This window comes from Panthera onca, chromosome C1, assembly GCF_046562875.1.
Source record: "Panthera onca isolate mPanOnc1 chromosome C1, mPanOnc1 haplotype 2, whole genome shotgun sequence".
Taxonomy (NCBI): Eukaryota; Metazoa; Chordata; class Mammalia; order Carnivora; family Felidae; genus Panthera; species Panthera onca.
Genome location: NC_138346.1, coordinates 123,586,781 through 123,607,531, shown reverse-complemented (window position 1 = coordinate 123,607,531; position 20,751 = coordinate 123,586,781). Strand labels below are relative to the sequence as shown.

The 20,751-nt window shown below is 34.4% G+C and overlaps 1 protein-coding gene across 1 annotated transcript in view; it reads left to right on the top strand.

The window, feature by feature from the left end:
- Nucleotides 1-19,705, top strand: part of LOC132673624 (bile acid receptor-like) — a 49,117-nt gene extending 29,412 nt beyond the window's left edge. Inside the window, exons 2-11 of the mRNA XM_060626342.2 lie at nucleotides 7,937-8,048; nucleotides 10,158-10,520; nucleotides 12,129-12,269; nucleotides 13,914-14,053; nucleotides 14,159-14,263; nucleotides 14,427-14,526; nucleotides 15,374-15,496; nucleotides 15,903-16,028; nucleotides 16,181-16,294; nucleotides 18,873-19,705. Coding sequence (XP_060482325.1) covers nucleotides 7,985-8,048; nucleotides 10,158-10,520; nucleotides 12,129-12,269; nucleotides 13,914-14,053; nucleotides 14,159-14,263; nucleotides 14,427-14,526; nucleotides 15,374-15,496; nucleotides 15,903-16,028; nucleotides 16,181-16,294; nucleotides 18,873-19,120 — 1,524 coding nt within the window. The 5' untranslated portion in view covers nucleotides 7,937-7,984 and the 3' untranslated portion in view covers nucleotides 19,121-19,705. The remainder of the gene's footprint in view (nucleotides 1-7,936; nucleotides 8,049-10,157; nucleotides 10,521-12,128; nucleotides 12,270-13,913; nucleotides 14,054-14,158; nucleotides 14,264-14,426; nucleotides 14,527-15,373; nucleotides 15,497-15,902; nucleotides 16,029-16,180; nucleotides 16,295-18,872) is intronic.
- Nucleotides 19,706-20,751: the final 1,046 nt, after the last annotated feature.

Here is a 20,751-nt window from a genome sequence, read left to right as displayed (position 1 = left end):
GTCAGGAAAAAAACAAAACAAAACAAAAAATATACTTCAGATTACGTGCCTTTTTTGGGTAGTCCTTCAATGATTTTTTATTATACCTGGAATAAAATTCAGATGTCTCTCTAAGGCTCTTATGTTACCTAACTGGAATTTAAATAAAAACTTAAAAAAAAAAAGAAAGAAAAACAAAGGGGAAAAAATCAGGTTTATGTCTTTTCCCCAGTATCATTTTATGCTAACTGTGTCTTCTTTCCCCATTCATCACACTGGACTTCTTTCCATATTACACAAGCCAATAGACAACACTGTGTTGTTCCCACGAAAACATTCATCTCCCAACCCTTCTGTGGCTTTTTCTCATCTTTTAGGTCTTGGCTTGGATGTCATCTCCTTAAGAGCCTTCCGTAATGATGCTCCCAACCCTACAGCAAACTAGTTGGTTAGATTTATAACTCTTTAGATTGTTTGTTACTGATATGGTAACAATGTTAATATTTATTTTAAATGGCATGTATTGATAAGATAACAATGTTAATATTTATTTTAAATGGCACGTATCTATCTATCTATCTGGGCTAGCTGCCTATTGAGTGACTGTATGAAAAGAATAAACTTCAGGAGATTCCCCCATTTATGCTTATTAAGGAATATCAGTGAACTATGTAATTATAGAGTGCTTAGGTGACAGTAGCCTGTTGTATAAAATTTAAAAATATGTTCTGCATTCTCTATTTTAAAGTATTAACATATATTTGCACATATTTTCAAGTACTTGGAATGAGTACTATGTGAACAACATAGTAAGTCTAGGGTAAGTCTAGGGTGTTATCATAAACCAGGGAAGTACATATAAAAATTTGTAACAAAAAAGGTCTGAATGAATTACTCTTTGCAATGCTAAACAAGGAAGCTGGTGGCAATGAATTGTAATATTTCAGATATAGTAAGGGTGGAATGAGGGTGTAAGTGGTCATGGTGATATGAATTAATGAAATGTTTGAATCATTGAGCATTTGAGATACATCACTGAATACAGAAACTAATAATTATAGTTATAAGTAGAGGCTAAAATTGGTAATTATCTGAATAATAAAATTAATTTATAAAGCTCCTAGAAGTAAACATGGACTATAAGCTCATTGCTTTGGTCTTGGTGATGATATTTTGGATCTAACACCAGTAGCAAAGGCAACAAAAGCAAAAATAAATAAGTTGGACTACATTAAACTAAAAAGCCTCTGCGCACCAAAGGAAATACTCAAAATCAACAAAATGAAAAGGCAGCCTACTGAATGGGAGAAAACTTTTGGAAATCATATATCTGGCAAGGGGTTAATTTCCAAAATATATAGAGAACTCATATAATTCAATAGTAAACAATCTGATTACAGAGTGGGCAGAGGACCTGTATAGACATTTTTTCAAAGATGATATAGAGGTGGCCAAGAGGTACCTGAAGAGGTGCTCAACATCATTAATCATCAGGTAAATGCATATGAAAACCATGATGAGATATCATATCACACCTGTTAGAATGTCTGTTACCAAAAAGACAAGAAATAACAAGCATTGATGAGGATGTGGAGAAAAGGGAACTGTTGTACACTGTTGGTGGGACTGCAAATTGGTGCAGCCATCATGGAAAACAGTAAGGAGAATCCCCCCAAAATTATAAATAGAACTATTATATGATCAAGAAATTACACTTCTGGATATTTATCTGAAAAAAAAAATGAAAACACTAACTTGAAAATAAATATGCAATCCCATGTTCATTGCAGCATTATTTACAAGAGGAAACATATGGAAACAACCTCAGTGTGCATGGATAGATGAATGAATAAAGAAAACATGATGTATACCATTTGCATTTACAACAACAGGGATGGACCTTGAGGGCATCATGCTAAGTGATGAATGAAATGAGTCAGACAAGGACAAATATCGCATGATCTCAATTATATGCGGAATCCTAAAAAAAGCAAAATACAACAACCAGTCTCATAGGACAAATTGGTGATTGCCGAGGGGGTGGGGAGTGGAGGGTGGGCAAAATGGGTGAAGGGGATCAAAAGGCACAAACTTCCAGCTATAAAATAAAATAATGAACAGGATGGTAACTATACTTAATATACTGTACTGCATATTTGCTATTTGCTAAACGAGTAGATCTTAAAAGCTCTCATCACAAGAAAAAAAAATTGTAACTATGTATGGTAACAGACCTTAACTAGACTTATTATGTTGATTATTTGACAATACATACAAATATTGAATTATGTTGTAAACCTGAAACTAATACAAGGTCTTATGTCAATTACACCTCAATTAAAAAGATAAAAAAATGATAAAATAATTTATAAACTATCCCTGATACTTGTATACTAATACTGAAAGGGCTGAAGTTCTTTTAAAAATGTTTTTTTTTTGAGAAGCAAATGTTCCTGATAAATATTTAGAAGTTAAACATTGCTTTTAAAACACATCAAGTAGTGTATGTTTGTTTTGCCTTATTTCATTGTAAGGTTTCCAGTAGAGTGTCAGTTCTTCTGAGACATAATTTGGAGCCTGTTTTTGGAATATTTTATAATCAAATAAATGAATTTATAATGCTGGAACTATTATTCTTTGGTTCACGGATTAAAACTCATAGACACAGGGCCTATTCTTTTAAGAAATAAGCAAAACTCTGTGTGACATGACTTGCAGATTTTATCATGAATTCTTCCCAGTAGTAGATAAGGTCCCTTGAAGAATTCAGCAGATATAGTAGTTGTGAAGTCAGAAACGGGAGGTGGACTAAGATGCCAAGAAAGGTGGAAATGTATACTGTGCTACGTTAACGTGCAAGCAGAACTGGGCAGGACAGAGACCAGAGCCTAGAGTCACGTAAAATAGGTGAGTTAGAGGAGGTGTTACCAGAAGAATTGGAGGTTAATGGTGGAACATGCCTCTGTAGAGATGCCTTACAGGGATGATACTATGAGCCTGGTAGCCAACAGACTTTGTTTACGTAAGTGACATTAAAAAAAAATCATAGTGAAGTTATTTATGTATCTTGTTCAACTACATGAATTTTCATTGAGTTTCAACTCTGCTACTAACTGGCTTAGCTATGAGAACTTGAACCAGGAGTAGTATTTATTGGTGTTGCAGTTTTTTAAGCCAAAACATCGAGAGGGTTGGACTAGATGGCTTGTATACATGTAACATTGTACCGATCTGAATTATTATCAACATTTCTAATTGGACTAACAATTACTTTGTAGGTAATGCAGAGATAAACTTCAAGTTGAATTGTTACAACACCTGTATTAATGACGTTTGAATTAATGACGGTTTTTCCTTTCCTGTACATATTGCTTAGTAGTTTCTAGAGACCCAGTGTTTTGTAACCAAAGTGGGAGAATGTCAAATTTAATCAAGAAAACAAAATATTTATTAAGTAAACAATAAGGAACTCTGGGAGAGTGTGACCTGAAGGTCCCAAAGAACTCTATCCCTGATGATCTGGTTATTATTTGATTTATGTCAAATAATAACTGCCCTTGTTTTGACCTAAGAGAGGATTGTCTGGGAAGTTTGTTTCTGAGATAGAGCTGAAGCGTTGCTCTGCAGAGTGTCTGGAGCCTAAGTGTATGCAGAGTGCCCCCCTCTCCGCTCCTTGATAAATAGGGAAAAGGTCCAATTTGCTCCAGCTGGAAAGTTGAAGTCCTTGTTAAATCTATCTATACTCGTTCTGCGAGGAAAAGGACAATCTCTAGTAATATCATTTAACTGTGAGTATTTTGTCTTCTTTCAAAACACAAAATTTTATAATTTTATGCTGTCTAAATTAAATATGAATATTAATTTTGTTGGCAATTTAAACTATTATTAAACTGGAAGGTGTTAAGGGTATTTTTGGAACCCTTTAGTTTCCATCATCATTAATTTAATTTTTGCAAAGCAAATAAGCCAATGTTGTTGCTATGATAGTCAAACTATAAAAAGCATTTGCTCCTTGAAAACAAGAAACTTAAGTAGCTTATACAGTGGTTTGGTTTTCCCCTGAAGAATGACAAGGCAATTTTGAACCGTAGCTGGGCTTCAGGTGACATTCGATGTAATAATGTAAGTTGATTCACAGTGGTATTTACTCTCATATTTAAAAATGAAATGTGTTTTTAATCAAGAACTTATTCTTAAAACACATTTTATTTTTTAAAGCAATAGGTTATATGTAAATTGAAGGCAACTTGAAATATATTCTGATAGGGGTATATTCAGGGAATTACACCTCTGTTCAAAATGCTATGATATTTATAAACATTCTTCCAGATTATGGAAGTAGACACAAACTGTATTTCCACATCTCTGAAGTATACATTAAATTCATAGCCATGAATTTTCTAAACATTTAGTCTGTTTTCTCTTTCTTAAGCTGTAAAAATTACTTGACATGATATTAACTAAATATGTTTTTTCATTTAAAACTATATATGGAATTGTAGGATTCCATTTATATGAAATGTCTAGAATAGGCAAATACATAGACACAGAAAGTGGATTGGTGGTTGCTAAGGATTGGGGGGGGGGAGAAGAGAATGAGGAGAGACTGTTTATGGGTATAGGATTTCATTTTGCAGTAATAAAAATGCTCTGCAATTAGATGGTGGTGATAGTTGCACACTCTGAGTATTCTAAAAACGACGAATTGTACATTTTAAAAGGGCGAATTTTATATTATGTAAATTGCATCTCAAAAAAGCTGCGTGATAAAACTATATGTGAAGACTTCACAGTGTAAAATCCTCCAAGTATTCGAAGGTTAAAGGACAGATCCTTGTAAAGGAATCCAGAAGCCTTAATTTGTGCTGTTATTCAAATATATTCTTTTCATTTTCTTTGGTTCCAATAAGCTCAGAGAATTTTGGATCAAAGAAGTTCTGCTCTGAAAAACCTTTTTATAATTGTGTATCATACAGCGCTACCATTCCTTTTTTTCTAGTAGAGGCTACTCTGAAGAGTAAAATGTTTTTCTTATGAAGCTATCTACTTTTCAGTGATAACAGTTTTATGCAATGCGTTATTCATGATTCAAGTGACCTATTGCAAGAGTGAAAATGTAAAAACCGTGCCTTTAACATGTCACTGTAGTTCTCCGGAGTCAATATGTTTTTCCTGTTAAAAGTTCTAGCTACGTGAAGATTTCCTACACATGATTTAGGGTTAAGGCAGAGGAGATGCAAATTCATTTCTGCAATTAAGCATCTTTTCAGGTAAATAGCTATTATAATCTGTGGAAAGCACAATTTTTTAATAAAGTTATATTTGTTCTAGAAAGAAAATATAGACTTTGCCCATGCCAAATTGATCCTCTTGATAAAAGCTTCTCTCTTAACTAAGTTATTTTTGTTTTTAAGTAAATATTTACTAGGAAAGATAACAAAACAGAATCACGCCAGGCCTATTGTAACTTTTAACAGGATAGGAAGTCTTTGATTACATACCTTTCTCTATGTTGTTAATAATTTACTTAAGTGATCTTAAACTAATTGTACGAACACTGTATTTCTGAAAGCTTTTATTTACTATGTATACATATTAAAATAATTCTATTAAACATCTAAAAGGCTGAAGAAAATTAGTGAAAAATTTTATGTAGAAAATAATACAACATTACTGTGAGCATTTAGAGAGATGAATATTTCATATTTTAAGAAGCATATTTTTAATCAAAGGCTTATTTATGTATGTTTCATGTATGCCCGGGAATATAACTAGTCCATAAACTGATAAAAACAGGTTTACTTTAGATAATATTTTTGGGTGTTTATTTACCAGCATTGGAAGGACTGGATTTTAGAACATCATTGTTTGTGATTTGAACCCTGATAGTGGCATTACTACAGGATACTTATGTGTGTCTTTGTCAGGATACTACCAGTTTTGTTTTAATGTGCTACCTCTGGTTTGTTCTATATTATTTCTCAAACTCTCCCTCAGCAAAGTCTGTATCTAAGTAGTACCAAATACTTTTAAATTATCAGACTTCTTCAGATATTCAATATTGTATGAAGCCTCATGGCAAATGCAGCAATTTTAAAAGGAGGGTGAATAACAACTTCAAGTTTTCACATTCATTTATAATTTTATGAAATTGAATTGAGACTCCAAAGAGAAGTTTGGAGAGAACGGAACAGGATCATTGCTAAAAGGGACCACACAAATTAAATGGATGGCATTCAGAATTGTTTTTTCCATGGAGGGCCAATTGACCTGTTGCAATATAGGAAACACAGAAGTGTATGCTGACTGATCATACTGATTTTAGTCCTGACTTTTCAAGGAAGGAAAACTTCATATCAAAGTTGCACTTATTTGGGGGCACTGCTTTTGCTTCATCTCTTCCATCCAATGCTCCTTCTACTGACTGCTATGCTGTCAGAAGACTGGAGATTCAAACGCTTTTAAAGGAGCATACATTCTATTAGATGATAAAGGGGACACATTTCAGAGATATTACTATTTGAACCGTCTTCGTGGACATAGAAACCTTAGCCACGAACTCGTCCCATGGGTAATAAATCCAAGTGAAAGATTTTTCAATATAAGCTCAGAGACTGTCTCAGAAGTTGGTCACATAAATTTTCTGGCATGATTTAAAACCCCAATTTCTCCTTTTTTGGTTCTTTTTGAAGGTGAAAACAGTCTTTATCTTCTAATAGAGAAGATAAAGCTGTAAGATACGATGGACTCTAGGGTGAACTTTATTTTCTTCCAATAATTTTCAGTCTCTTAAACTGTGATTTCCTGTTTAAGTTTATTTAAATTTTTGGAGTTCCTTTCTAGGAAATAACAAAAATAAAGACTTTTTTTTCCCATTAAAGGATAGCCTTAGATTTTGAATAATTTTTCTTATAACAGCTTATGATTTTTAGGCTTTACTATTAAAAATAAAACACTTTCTCCAGTAATCCATAAACTTTCTTTAATAAATAAAAAAATAAAATTTTAGTTAAGCAGAACCAAAATTAATGTTTTAATGTTTAGCATATCATAGGACTATGAAAAATATTTATAGAGGACTTAGAAGATAAACACAAGTGCTATGAAAGGCATTTTTTTCTTACTCTTTAATTTCCTTAGTGAAAAAGTCTCATTTTTCTTCCTAGTTCATCTAAATTTAGAACAGTGAAATCTTGAAACTATTAGAATAGAGATTATGAGAATCAGTTATTAAGACAAGAAGTGTGCTGGATTTTACATACATTAATTAAACTCTCCCAATAATTTTGCCAGGAGGGTTTTATTATTTTTCTTCTACAAATGAGGAAACTAAGGTTTAGGGAGGTTTAATAAATGACCCATAAGTAAGTGGTGAAAGCAGTGTATGAAGCCTGACACCAAAGCTTGGTACACTTTCAAAAGCCACATTAAAAAAAAAAAAGCCACATTGATTATTACCAAGGTTTAATGAGTTATTTGTAAAGAGCTGAGCAATAAGAAATTGGCAAAATTAGGGATGCCTGGGTGGCTCAGTCAGTTAAATGTCTGACTTTGGCTCGGTTCATGATCTCACGTTTCATGGGTTCAAGCCCCACTTCGGGCTCTGCGCTGACAGCTCAGAGCCTGGAGCCTGCTTTGGATTCTGTGTCTCACTATCTCTCTGCCCTTCCCCTGTTCATGATCTCTCTCTCTCTCTCTCTCTCTCTCTCTTGCTCTTTCAAAAATGAACATTAAAAATTTAAAAAAATATGTATAAAGAAATTGGCAGAATTAATAATTTGGTGTTTAGAAATTGAAAACTCACTATTTTTCCAATTAAAGTATAAATATAGATGTCTAATTTTAGTATAAATTCTGCTAACTCCTCTTTTCCAAAAATAGTACTGTACTTTTATAAAGTCATGCTGAGTTGATAATCATGCTTTCAGATAGTCTACAAAAGTTTTATTTCCTTCAGGCTCTATTTCAGCATTCACTGATGAGTAAGTGAGAATTGGACCAGAGAATGGCAAATACTTATGTTACTACATCTGATGGGTACTGTCTTGCTGAACCAGTGGAGTACTATGGTATGTAGACAAATACAGTATAATAGTTAATAAAACATATTTGTGTGTGTGTGTAATATTGGTTAATAATAGGGTTTTTTTAAAAAAGAAATAAACAAGTAAACCAAAGACTTTAAATTATTCTTAACAAGAGGAATTAAAATAAAAAACTTAATAAAAAATTATTCCCTCTACGAGAATATAATTTAAAAAATCAGTAATATGAAAATATTGTAAGCCAGAATCAATTGTAAAAGGGAAAAGCCCAGCGTGCTTGGGTAACTCAGTCGGTTGAGCATCAGACTCTTGATTTTGGCTCAGGTTATGATCTCACAGTTCATGGGATGGAGCCCTGAGTTGGGTTTTGCGCTGATAGCTAGGAGCCTGCTTGGGATTCTCTCTCCCTTGCTCTGACCCTCCTCCGTGTGCCTGCGGGAGTACACTCTCTCTCTCAAAATAAATAAACTTTAAAAAAAAAAAGGAGGGAAAATCAAGATAGTACAAAATTGTATTTAATTTTTAAAATGTGAATTAACATGCACATTAGAAGTTGTTTTAGGAGTTAGTTGTAGCTAGTTCACATGCAATTTAGTAAATGTAGCTCAGAGTGCTATTCAATATACTTGAAATTTTAATCTTGATATAAGATTTTTATCAAAGGGAAAGAAATAGAAACAGAATGCAGGATATGACAGGAATTTTCTCCAAAAAGAGTAAGGCTATAATATAAATTTATTTTAGGGGCAGTTTTCTTGTTAGGGGTAAGGTTAGGGTTGAGATTTCAACTCGGATTGCCATGACAATGGAACATCAGCCAGTATTCTACAGTCTTTTGACACTCAGTCAAGAAGGGCCTTCTTCTTTTAAAAAAAAGTTACATTGTTTTTACTGATAACCTTTCTTTTCATATCAGGTGGTCATTAGTATTTACTCAACACTTAGCATTAGACTGAATGCTCTAAGATTGCAAGTGACTTATGTGAGTTAGTTAATGAAAATTATAATGTTTACTGATCTTGGTAGAATTTTGAGGTTAATCACCTGGTGATTCAGCATCAGGAAAAGTACAAATATTGCTAGTTACAGACATAGGACACTCAGTACTCCTGGATCCATTTGGAGCCAATTTTCTGGATTTAGATTTAACAATTTTGCTGAAAGTGAAAAGTAAGTTGGTGTTTGGGAGCTTCTGATAATTATAATAGTGATATTCATTAAGCATTATTTTGTATTTTATGTTTTATATTTGCTTTTGCATACCATCTTTTATTTATCCTTGCAGTAACCCTTTGAGGTAGGTGAACTTACCACACATAATTGCTAGTTAGAACTGTTAGTCAACAAAACACAAAAGAAACTAGTAATTTAAATCAGGCCTATGAATTGCAAAGGAGAGTGTTAAGGTATATTAAATGGGGAGTTCAAGTAAATAATATTTTTTAAATTAATTTATTTATTTTGAGAGAGAGAGAGAAAGCACGAGTCAGGGAGGGGCAGAGAGAGAGGGAGAGAGAGAGAATCCCAAGCAGGCTCCATGCTGTCAGCACAAAGCCCAACTCGGGACTTGAACTCATGAACTGAACTCATGAACTGTGAAATCATGACCTGAGCTGAAGTTGGACACTTAACTGACTAAGCCAGCTAGGAGCCCCAGAAAAAAAAATTTTCTTTGCTTGAAATAACCAGGTAACTGGTAAAATTGTATTTCAGTTTGGTATTTTGGGGAGGTGCTAATTTATGAATTCATCTCTTTGTTGGCCTGACTGCATTGCAAACGGTTGTATCCACAATAAGGGAAATGCATACGGTGGGGAAAACCTTCTTTCATTCCAAACTTTGGGAAATACGCATTTGTATTTAAGACGGAGGCTGGGGTTGGTATGCAGGCCATTAGCAACGACTGCCCTTTCTCCCAGCTCCTGGGCAACCTCTGCATACCACTGGGACGGCAGCACTTACGATGCATTGCAATACAGTTTACTGCCTGCTCCTCATGCTGGACAGCAAGTCCCTGGGATGTAGTGGACATGTTGAACTGTTTGTTGAGCATAAAACTCTTTGACCTTTGAAAACAATTATGAAATTTTGACTTTTTACCATTTGTTCTTTGTTTATGCTAAAAACACCTAGATATTCTGCCAGAGCAAATCAGTTATCAGCTGTATGACACTGATTTTCAAGAATCGCCTTTTTGCCAGTATTCTACCGCCCAGTTTCCAACAGCTCTACAGTCCCAATCTTTGCAAAGTCATTTCAACACTTACAGCTTGGATCCACAGTTCAGTGGTGGAGAATGTGGACTTGTTTCCTGTGAATTAAATAAACCCACTTATGTGGTTGACCATGATGTTGAAGACGGATACTCTGGAATAAAAAGGTCCAGACTAACTCATTCTTCTATGCGAATTAAGAGACAGGAAGACCTCTGTGTAGTTTGTGGTGATAAAGCATCAGGATATCATTATAATGCACTTACTTGTGAAGGTTGCAAAGGTAAGGATAAAGTTAAAACGAAACTGAAGTCCTAGTGTTCACTGAAGACACATGAAATTTTAGGCCTGTAAGAATAGCCTTACTTTTTAAAGTGTGAAAAAGAAAACCAGGGAGACCCATTGATGTATTTAAAGGTGATCCATCTGTGGCATAAAAGACATGAAAGTGGAATGTAATAAAGTTTTGATTTAGTTTTCATTTTTGATGAAAACTTTTACATTTAAATACAAACTTCAATATTTATATAATAGCAGGAGGTTTCTGTGTTCCTAGATGAATCTGATATTGGAATGGAAAATGATTTTTAAAACCATCTGAATGGTAACTAATACATCTTCTCATGCGGCTGGTATAATTCATGCATTAGAAAGGAATTTGAAATTAAATGACTTCTATGAGTCTATTTTAATTCTTTTGGAATGCTTTTTTGAAAACAAATGGGAAGTTTGCAAGCAAAGATCATTATTGACAATGAAATTTTCAAAAAGTGAAACAGCCCTTGATGAAATTTCGAGGTATTAAAACACTTCTGCACTATTTTTATTTACAAATGCAATGTTGAGACAGACCTGGAAATGCTTAGGCCAATGCAGCACTAGGTAAACATATCTATTAGAAGTTCACGGTGAAGACTTACTGTCAGAATCTCACAGCATACCCCTCACAAAGAATAGCCAAATAAAGACTGTGGGAAATGAAGTACCAGCTTTGTGAATAGAATAGCTGGGCATGTATTTGCTTACTCTTAAAATGCAGGGCCTTGCTGTTAAAACTAGGTGGAGGATGAGGCATAGTTCTTGAAGACTTCAGCTGACCTTTCTGCTCCCTTTGTTGAATCTAAGTCATGAAACTCTCACTCTCAAGTGTGGCTACAGAAAAAAGGTATGGCAGGCCTCTGAGAGAGGCATTGACATGGCTTATCAACTTTACTGCTTGGAATGGATTAAGAAGGTAGCAGGGGTGACTACAGAGAAATGGGAAATAAAAGAGGAAATGGGAAGGGGGACTGCTATGCGTGGATTTAGGAAATGAAAGAGCAAATATAGATACCTCCACCAACACACACACACACACACATAACACCGCTGACTCAATGTCTCAGGCCAAATAACTTAAAAATATTTTCTTACCTGTGGGGGTGCTAAAAAAGGAAGGACAGGGAACTAAGTTTCGAAGAATATCTCTTCCTTTATGGGTTGAGGTGGAAATGTGAGGAGAGCAGAAAAGAGGTTTCACCTGAGCACATATTATTTCAAAGGCAGCTAGAGAGATGCTTCATGGAATCTTGATAGTCTGCAGAACATAGTTATAAAAATGCTTTAGATGATATAGTATAACCATGGTAAAATAGATAAAAGAAAATCTTAATGTGTTGGAACTATTTAGTTTAATTTTCGGATGTGATTATTGAAAGGAATACCCTTGGAATAGAATATTATCAATCACGAGGGAATATAAATGTATATCAAACCAAACCTTCTTATTGATAGAAAAACACACTTTATTGAAATAATTTTATTTTGATCATTTTACTAGGAAGGTATATTAATAAAAAACAACTAAAAATAGCTAGTCGTAAATTTTAAAAGTAGTTTTTCTTGTCATTAGGTTTTTTTCGACGTAGCATCACCAAAAATGCAGTATATCATTGCAAGAATGGTGGCCACTGTGAAATGGACATGTACATGCGTAGGAAATGTCAAGAGTGCAGACTAAAAAAGTGTAAGGCAGTAGGAATGTTGGCAGAATGTAAGTATTATTGTGGATTTGGGGGGCTCTTTTTTTTTGAGGGGGATTTTAGTTTTTCTTATCTTCCTGACAACTTAATGCATTCCTCAGATTGTCATTTTGAATTGTAACATACTTGTCTAGATTTAAGCTATTTCTCTAGCAACTGATAAATTAGGATGACCAGTAACCAATCTAGGTAATTATTTCCATAAACCCCATTCTATCCTATATTGCTCTAATTTTTCCAGTAATCATATGTTCTTAACTGGAAATCCTTGTACTGCCATATTACTTAACCTAAAGTTATATAATGTATCTGTAAAGAGCAGAATTTTAAATTGGTAGTTCCCCTTCTTTGGTCTGGTATCGTTACAAGCCTACATGATAACATGATAGGGGAGTAGAGCCTACTAACAACCCATAGGTGTCAAAACCCAACTCAACAGGCAGAAGAGTACCTAAGCTATTTGGGTTCCTTGTATGTTCACTGAGTTTTTAGCTGAAACTTACATGATGTCATTTAATCCTCAGAGTAGCACTAAGATTTTGGCATTATTTCCTCAATTTCTCCTATTTCCCAGGGCTCAAAATCTCATGGTGATTTCAAAATTTCATTTTTCTTAGTAAGGTACTATTAATGTTTTCTTATGTCTAATCTTGCACAAACTCTTATCATCTTGCACTTATACTATTATATTAATTTTATGGCTATTTTTTCATTTTCTGTTTTTTAGTTCAATCTACCTTCAACTGCTATAATATTCTTCAATTTTTATTAAGTTACATTCTTGTTCAATAAATACCGATGCAGTATCCTGTTTATTTTATACAGCTTATTATAATAAAATCCAAACTCTTCAAAGTTTTTGAGCGAAAGGATTCCTATTTAAGATTCTAGGGTTGGAGAAGATCTTAAGGTTATCCTGTCCAGCCTGAATCCTTTACTTTATCCCTGTCTTGAGACTGCTCGGGCTGCCATAACAAAATACCATTTTCTTGTCTTGTTAGGAAAAAATTGACTTAGCTCATTTGAAAAATCACAAAATATTCTCTTGACCTTATATAAAAATCAAAGAAAAAAGCTCATGGATAAGGTAGTTAGTTCAACTGCTATACCAATTGATATTTTATGTTACTTCCGAGATCTAATTAATGTGTATATTTCCCTGACATAAAAAGGTCTAAACTTATAGTTTGGAGATGCAAAATTAATTTTTAATTTATGTCTAGGCTATGTATTTTTTTTTGATGTTTATTTATTTTTTGAGACACAGTGTGAGTGGGGGAGGGGCAGAGAGAGAGGGAGATGCAGAATCCGAAGCAGGCTCCAGGCTCTGAGCTGTCAGCACAAAGCCTGATTGATGCGTGGCTTGAATTCACGGGCCATGAGATCATGACCTGAGCCGAAGTTGGAAGCTCAACCGACTGAGCCACCCAGGTGCCCGTAGGCTAACTATGTATTTTTAAGTAGAAGGCAGTGATGGAAGGAAAAGGAGAAAGTAATGTAGTAAATTTAATTGCTGCTTGCCATAAAAGAAAGATTCTTTGTGAAAAGACAAGTCTATGATTATATATGTATCCAGTATAAGACAATTTTCATCAAATCCTAGAATGTTATTTGCCATACCTAAAACATTTTATATGAATTTTGTAATATCACAGGTTTGCTCACAGAAATCCAATGCAAATCAAAGAGACTTCGAAAGAATTTTAAGCAGAAGAATAGTTTTTCCTCTAGCATCAAAGTAGAAGAGGAAGTAGACAACAAGCTTGTATCATCCACCACTAGATCTGGAAAAGTGGCAAGACTCTTCTTATAAAATTTCTTGTTTCTTTAATGATGACATGATGTCTTGTTTAATAAGAATTCATTATAGTTCTCCTCCCTCCCCCGTGTTTTCTTACAGATTAAGGAGAGCATGGAACTAAGTCACGAGGAACATCAGCTCATTAAGGACATTGTGGCTGCTCATCAAAAATACACAAGTCCTTTAGAGGAAACAAAGATGTTTGTATGTGTTCATTATTGGCAGGAAATAATTTATAACTAATTATGTTAGAAAATAAGAGTGTCAATGTGAAAGTTAAAAATTTAAACTTGTAATTTAAAAGTTAAACATTTTAATTTACTTAAAAGAAAAAAATCTATTAACCTTATTTCTTTTTGCTGGCTAGCTCCAGAAGTATGCAAATCCTGAGCTGAGCTTTTTGCAACTCTCGGAGACTATGGTCCTACACCTACAGGGGTTAGTGGATTTTACCAAGGGACTCCCAGGTAATCACTTCACCTTTGGAAAAAAAATTACTTTAACACTTTTTTTTTAATTAAAAAAAAATTTTTTTTTAATGCTTTATTTTTTTGAGACAGAGAGAGACAGAGCATGAGCAGGGGAGGGGCAGAGAGGGGGAGACACAGAATCTGAAGCAGGGTCCAGGCTCTGAACTGGCAGCATAGAGCCCGACGTGGGGCCTGAACTCATGGATCCGAGATCATGACCTGAGCTGAAGTCGGATGCTTAACCGACTGAGCCACCCAGGCGCCCCAACACTTTTTTTTTTTAAGTTTCCTATTTTAAAGGAAGGGGACCATTTAGGAAAACAAAAACCTCTATTTTTCCAGCAAAGCTGGTGGAAATGGTTCATTTTGTCTGCTTTAAACAATCAGGTAGTTGAAAGTATAAATATTTTAAAATATTCATATGACTTCAAGGACTTAGGAACAAGAGAAATAATATGACTGTATCTTTTAACTTTAGATAAAACATGAAACAAACAAAATTGCTGGTACAGTATGAAAAAATCAAGGTACAGTTGGCCAAAACTTACCTATCTACATATACAGATAACTCACTGTAGAAATAAATTCTTTGAGGCTAAACTATGTTTGATTTGCTCTTGCCATATGAAAGTATTATTATCTAGTTCTGATGAAAGTGCTCCAAAATATTATCATGTGGAATCAAGAATTTTATTTAGATTTGAAGTTACAAATTGTGATTATTCTAAGGAAACATTTAGGATTTATATTATAACTAAATGGATGGTTAAAAATACTAAATCTTATACCTGAAAATTATCTTTTCATTATTGATTTCAAACAATTATGTGATCTTTTGTTAAAGGATTTGAAAATTTGACAACTGAGGACCAGACTGCATTACGTAAAGGATCAAAAACTGAAGTGATGTTTCTTCACGGGGCCCAACTTTACAGCCTGAAAGAATGTCTTTCATCAGCTTCTGAAAGTAAAAAAGTCCGGCCAACATAACCTTACTGTTAACAGTTAACTATTAAATACAGCAACAAATTATACAACATTGAGTTATTTTTCTTATTATATTTTTGTTTTACTAGTTAGTGTAGTAATAAGAATTTCGTAACAGCTTTTCTAATTCATTGGTCTAGCTTTTGCTTTTCTTTTAAAGTAAACCATTTTGATTATATGGCATCATAAGAAAAATCTTTTTGGAAGGTTTTCTACACAAAATTTATATAAAATCTAAACTATTAATCTCACTTCCTGTTTCAGTAATAAAAATTATAAATCTACCATTTGTTGGGAGTGTTTCCTAACAGATTAGAGAGAATGGATTTACTATCTGTGTAAAGTTTTTTTCAAAAATCAGACTTTATGTTTTCCCCTGTTACTAGGTACTATGAGAATATCAGATCATTCAGATCACTCACTGAATTGTCACAATCAGAGTGTTAATGGAAGTGTTATTTATTCTATGGAAACCTTTTGCAACGAAGACTGTCCTCCTACTACACTGACTGGTAATATTACATATCATACAAAATATAATGGGTGGAAAAAATTGGTCAGATATAATGTTTTATTATTCTGCTTTAATAAAAAATGATAATGACAATATGTTTGATTTTGCACTATGTTCTGATGAAAATACATTTGATATTAATCTTTTTAGGTATTGCTGAAGAATTTATTAACACATTGTTTTACTTCTACAGAAGAATGAGTGAGCTTAATATTACTAATACTGAATATGCTCTGCTTGCAGCAACAACTGTGTTTTTTTCAGGTAAAAACCATTCAAAAGTAAAAATTTGGATTAAGTTTGGCAATCAAATCATGATGTCTGTGGTTATTACATTATTCACTGATGCCAAATGTAACAATTTTGTTTCATCAAAATCTTTCTCCTTGAGAGAATTCTCTTTAGCTTACAAACATGCTATAATTTCTTGCATCTCAAAAAACGCCTTCTTGACCTATAATCCCCTTTCAGCTGTTCTCCCATTTCTCTGTTCTACTTTACAGAAAAAAAAAAAAACTTTTTGAGTTGTCTGTGCTCCTGCCTTTATTTCTCTCAACTCATTTACTCATGAACCCACTGCAGTCAGATTTTGTCCCCTTCTTTCCATTCTGCCATAACTTGTCAAGATCTTTAGTAATCTGGCATTGCTGATTCCAGTGGTCAATTCTTAGTCCTTATTGTACTTGACCCATCATCAACTTCATCTGACAGAGCAGATCATTCCTTCTTTCTTGGAACACTTTCATCACTTGGCTTCTGTTGGTCACTCCCTCCCTCTTGAAAAAAAATTTTTTTTCCCCACTTAATTTCCAGGACATCACACTCTCTTGATTTTCCTCCTCAATGACTGCTCTTTCCATCTCCTTTGTTGACTCCTCCTCATCTTTCACACTGATAAATGCTAAGAGTGTTCTAAGGCTCAGTTCTTTTCTCTTTCATACTCACTTCCTCTGAAATTTCATCCTATCTCATGGCTTTGAACACCATCTACATGTTAACAACTTTCAAATTTTTTTATCTGAGAGAGAGAGAGAGAGAGAGAGAGAGAGAGAGAGAGAGCATGTGTGTGTGCGCGGGAGAGTGAGTGGGGGAGGGGCAGAGGGAGTGAGAACTTAGGCAGTCTCCTTGCTGAGCCTGAGCTGAGCATGGAGCCTGATGTGTGGGGCTCAATCCCATGACCCTGGGATCACAACCTGAGCCAAAATCAAAAGTTGGATGCTCAACTGACTAAGCCACCCAGGCGACCCAGCCAATTCCCAAATTTACATACCAACTTGGACTAACTCCTAACTCCACTAAATAGCCTACTCAAGATTTCAACCTGCAGTAAGGCATATCAAATTTAACCTATCCCAGGATGAACTCCTGATCTCTCCCCGATCCTCCTATATTCTTCCTCCATCTTTACTAAATGGCATCTCCATCCTTCAAGTTGCACAAACCAAAAACCCATATCAAAAAGGCAACATCTCCTGTTGGCTCTAGCCTCAGAATATATCCAGAACTCAACCATGTCTTACTGTTCTGTTCCTGCCACCCTAATTCAAACTAGTGTCCTTTTTTGCTTTCCTGTTTCTGCCCTTTCCTCCCTAGGGTCTAGTCTCTATATAGAGACCAGAGTTATTCTTTTAAAACATAGGCCAGATCATTTCACTTCTCTGCTCATAACTCTTTCATGGTTTCCTATTCTACATAGCTTAAAGCCCAGTTTTTTCCATTATTGCCTACTACTATTCCTTTTGCTTACACCACCACAGCCACATTTTTTTTTCCACATTACTTTTGATACATTTTGTTACTTGAAAATGTCAAGCAGTCTCCTGCCACAGGTTGTACTGTACTTGACAAATATCCTTGGAAAGCTATTTCCCCAGAAGAGCTACATGCCTCCCTCCTTCATCTTGGATCTCTGCTTAAATGTCATCCTATCTCTGATTATCCTTTTAAAAATAGCTAGTGTGCCTCCCCCCCTAAATTCTTATCCCTTTCTCTGTTTATTTGTCTCTGTAACACATATCATTGTCATATTATATTTTTATTTAAAATGTGTATATGTCTCTTTTCTCATCCACTCCTCCCAAACTCAGGATATAAGCTTAATGAGGGCAGGAAATTGTGTCTGTTTATGTTCACTGCTGTATCTCTACCAAAATGCCTGGATAAATAACTGTTGCCTAAGCATTAAGAAATTCTTGGTTGGTTCTTATTTTTATAACTAGGTACTTAAGAAGCTTAACTTTTTGGGGCGCCTGGGTGGCTCAGTCGGTTAAGCGTCCAACTTTGGCTCAGGTCATGATCTCACAGTTCGTGAGTTTGAGCCCTGCACATGGGGCTCTGTGCTGACAGCTCAGAGCCTGGAGCCTGCTTCAGATTCTGTGTCTCCCTCTCTCTCTGCCCCTCCCCTGCTCATGCTCTGTCTCTCTCTCTCTCAAAAATAAAGAAAAACATTAAAAAAATAAATAAATAAATAAAAGAAGCTTCACCTTTTACTTGTTGTTGACCCGGAGGAAATTAATCTTTTTAAGTTTCAAGTAAGCTTGAAACTTGCTTTTATATTCTTACAACCACTTACTGACCTTTCTCTTCCTATTTGACTTCTCTACATCTTAAGAAGCTTGTCCAAAAAAACAGCGGTAATAATAGAATTTACCTCATAGTGTACTCTGAAGACTAAATAAGACATTGCATGAAATAAATTACTTAGTGTAATATCTGGCATATATTAAGGGTTCAGTAAATATTTGCTATTTTTATTATTTACAAACTGTATTGTTTTCAATGAATTTGCTATCTTTTACCACTTTCCAGTATTCATTAAGATGTATATGATGATGTTTTTCAGATCGTCCATGCCTTAAAAATAAGCAATATGTGGAAAATTTACAAGAACCAGTTTTACAGATTTTATACAAATATTCAAAAATTTATCATCCAGAAGACCTACAGCATTTTGCTCGTCTCATAGGGAGGCTCACAGAACTGAGGACACTGAATCACAACTACTCAGAAATACTTAGCACTTGGAAAGCAAAGGACCCCAAATTGGCTAGTTTACTCTCAGAGAAATGGAATTTGTATTCACATTGCTGAAATTTTAGAATGTGGCTGTGGTTTGTCTTAAAACTTTCAAAATCTAGATTGTTTATCATTATAGGATGACTGCTTTGAAAAACATAAACAGGATTGCTAGGTTACCAATGTATCAGCATAAAATGGGACATTATCAGTGCTCATCAAATTTTGTGGAATATAGGACCACCACTAGAGGGACATCCAGGATTCTTTTCCAGATTTGACTCAAAAGAAGCAAGGATTATTGTTTGCATGGTTCCTTCTAAAGGGAAAAATGCTAAATAGAGTTCTTTCCTGAAGATGCTCTACTTTTTCCCTTTAGTAGAAAACTGAACGAAAATATGTAGATTACTTATAGACATGAGAAAGGGTATCTAGTGGAAACAATTGTAATCAGAATAAAGGCAGTTTGTGAACCTCATTAATTAGGCCAGATTGATGGATAAAGAACTAACATTTTAAACTTATTCCTGTTATGGCATTTTATGAATTATTAAAGAGGAACAAAACTTTGTTCAACTCTTACCTTTTCTTAATGTTTTTTAAAAAGAAATCTTTTATAAGTCTAAATTTAAAAAAATTGCGATGGTAAAATATTGAAAAAAGTTAAAGTGACAAATCATTAAAATGGTTTTTAAAAATTTTTTTTTAACGTTTATTCATTTTTTGAGAGACAGAGCGTGGGGTGGGGAGGGGCAGAGAGAGAAGGGGAGACACAGAATCCGAAGCAGGCTCCAGGCTCTGAGCTGTTGGCACAGAGCCCGACATGGGGCTCGAACTCAGGAACCGGGAGATCATGACCTGAGCCAAAGTCGGACGCTTAACCGACTGAGCCACCCAGGCGCCCCTAAAATGTTTTAACACATATTGGGAAATACTGGCACGATTTACTGCTTATTCTGGCAGACAATACTTTGACATTTTTGCCAATATCTTTTGTAGAAAAAAATGAAGTTCTTAAAAACTGAAGTCTTCCCACAAATATTTTAATCCTTGTAAGGATAGGAAGGCTATCTAGTAAAAATAAATTTCATATGAAATACATGAAATTAATAAATTCTGTGGTGGTTTTTATTATTTTGAAAGACTGGGTGTAAGTCTTTCAATGCTGTGAATTTAAGTTAATTTGATAGCAGGAGTAGTAGCAGTTTGGTTTTCGATGAAAAAAAAAAGCCCATAGTTAAAATTTTCATATTTATAAAACTTAAAAAAAAAGACATAGTTGAATTTATATCCTCAACTTCAAAAAGATCTTATTTAAATGTATTAATTATTGCCCCCCGGGGGGGGGGGTATCTTGGGCATAAACCTGGAATCCTCTCTTGGAGGGAATATTCTTTTTTTAGGGTATCTAGACTCAATTTCCTTAAAGTGTAAAATGAAGGACAACCTGGCTCATCTCTTTCAAAGCTCAAAAATTTTTTAAATTCTAGCAGAAACTATGATGTCTCATTAAATTTACACAAAACAAAATTGGTTATTTAAAAATATTACTCAAGTCCTTTGGAAAAACATCAATTATAGACATTAGAAAACAAAGTCATATGTGGTCAAAACGGAACGGAACTCATCTAATTGCTCAAACCTAGGTACTTAGAATCACAATATTTATTGCATTTACTTGCCCAAGTCTGAAACTAGGAAGTCAT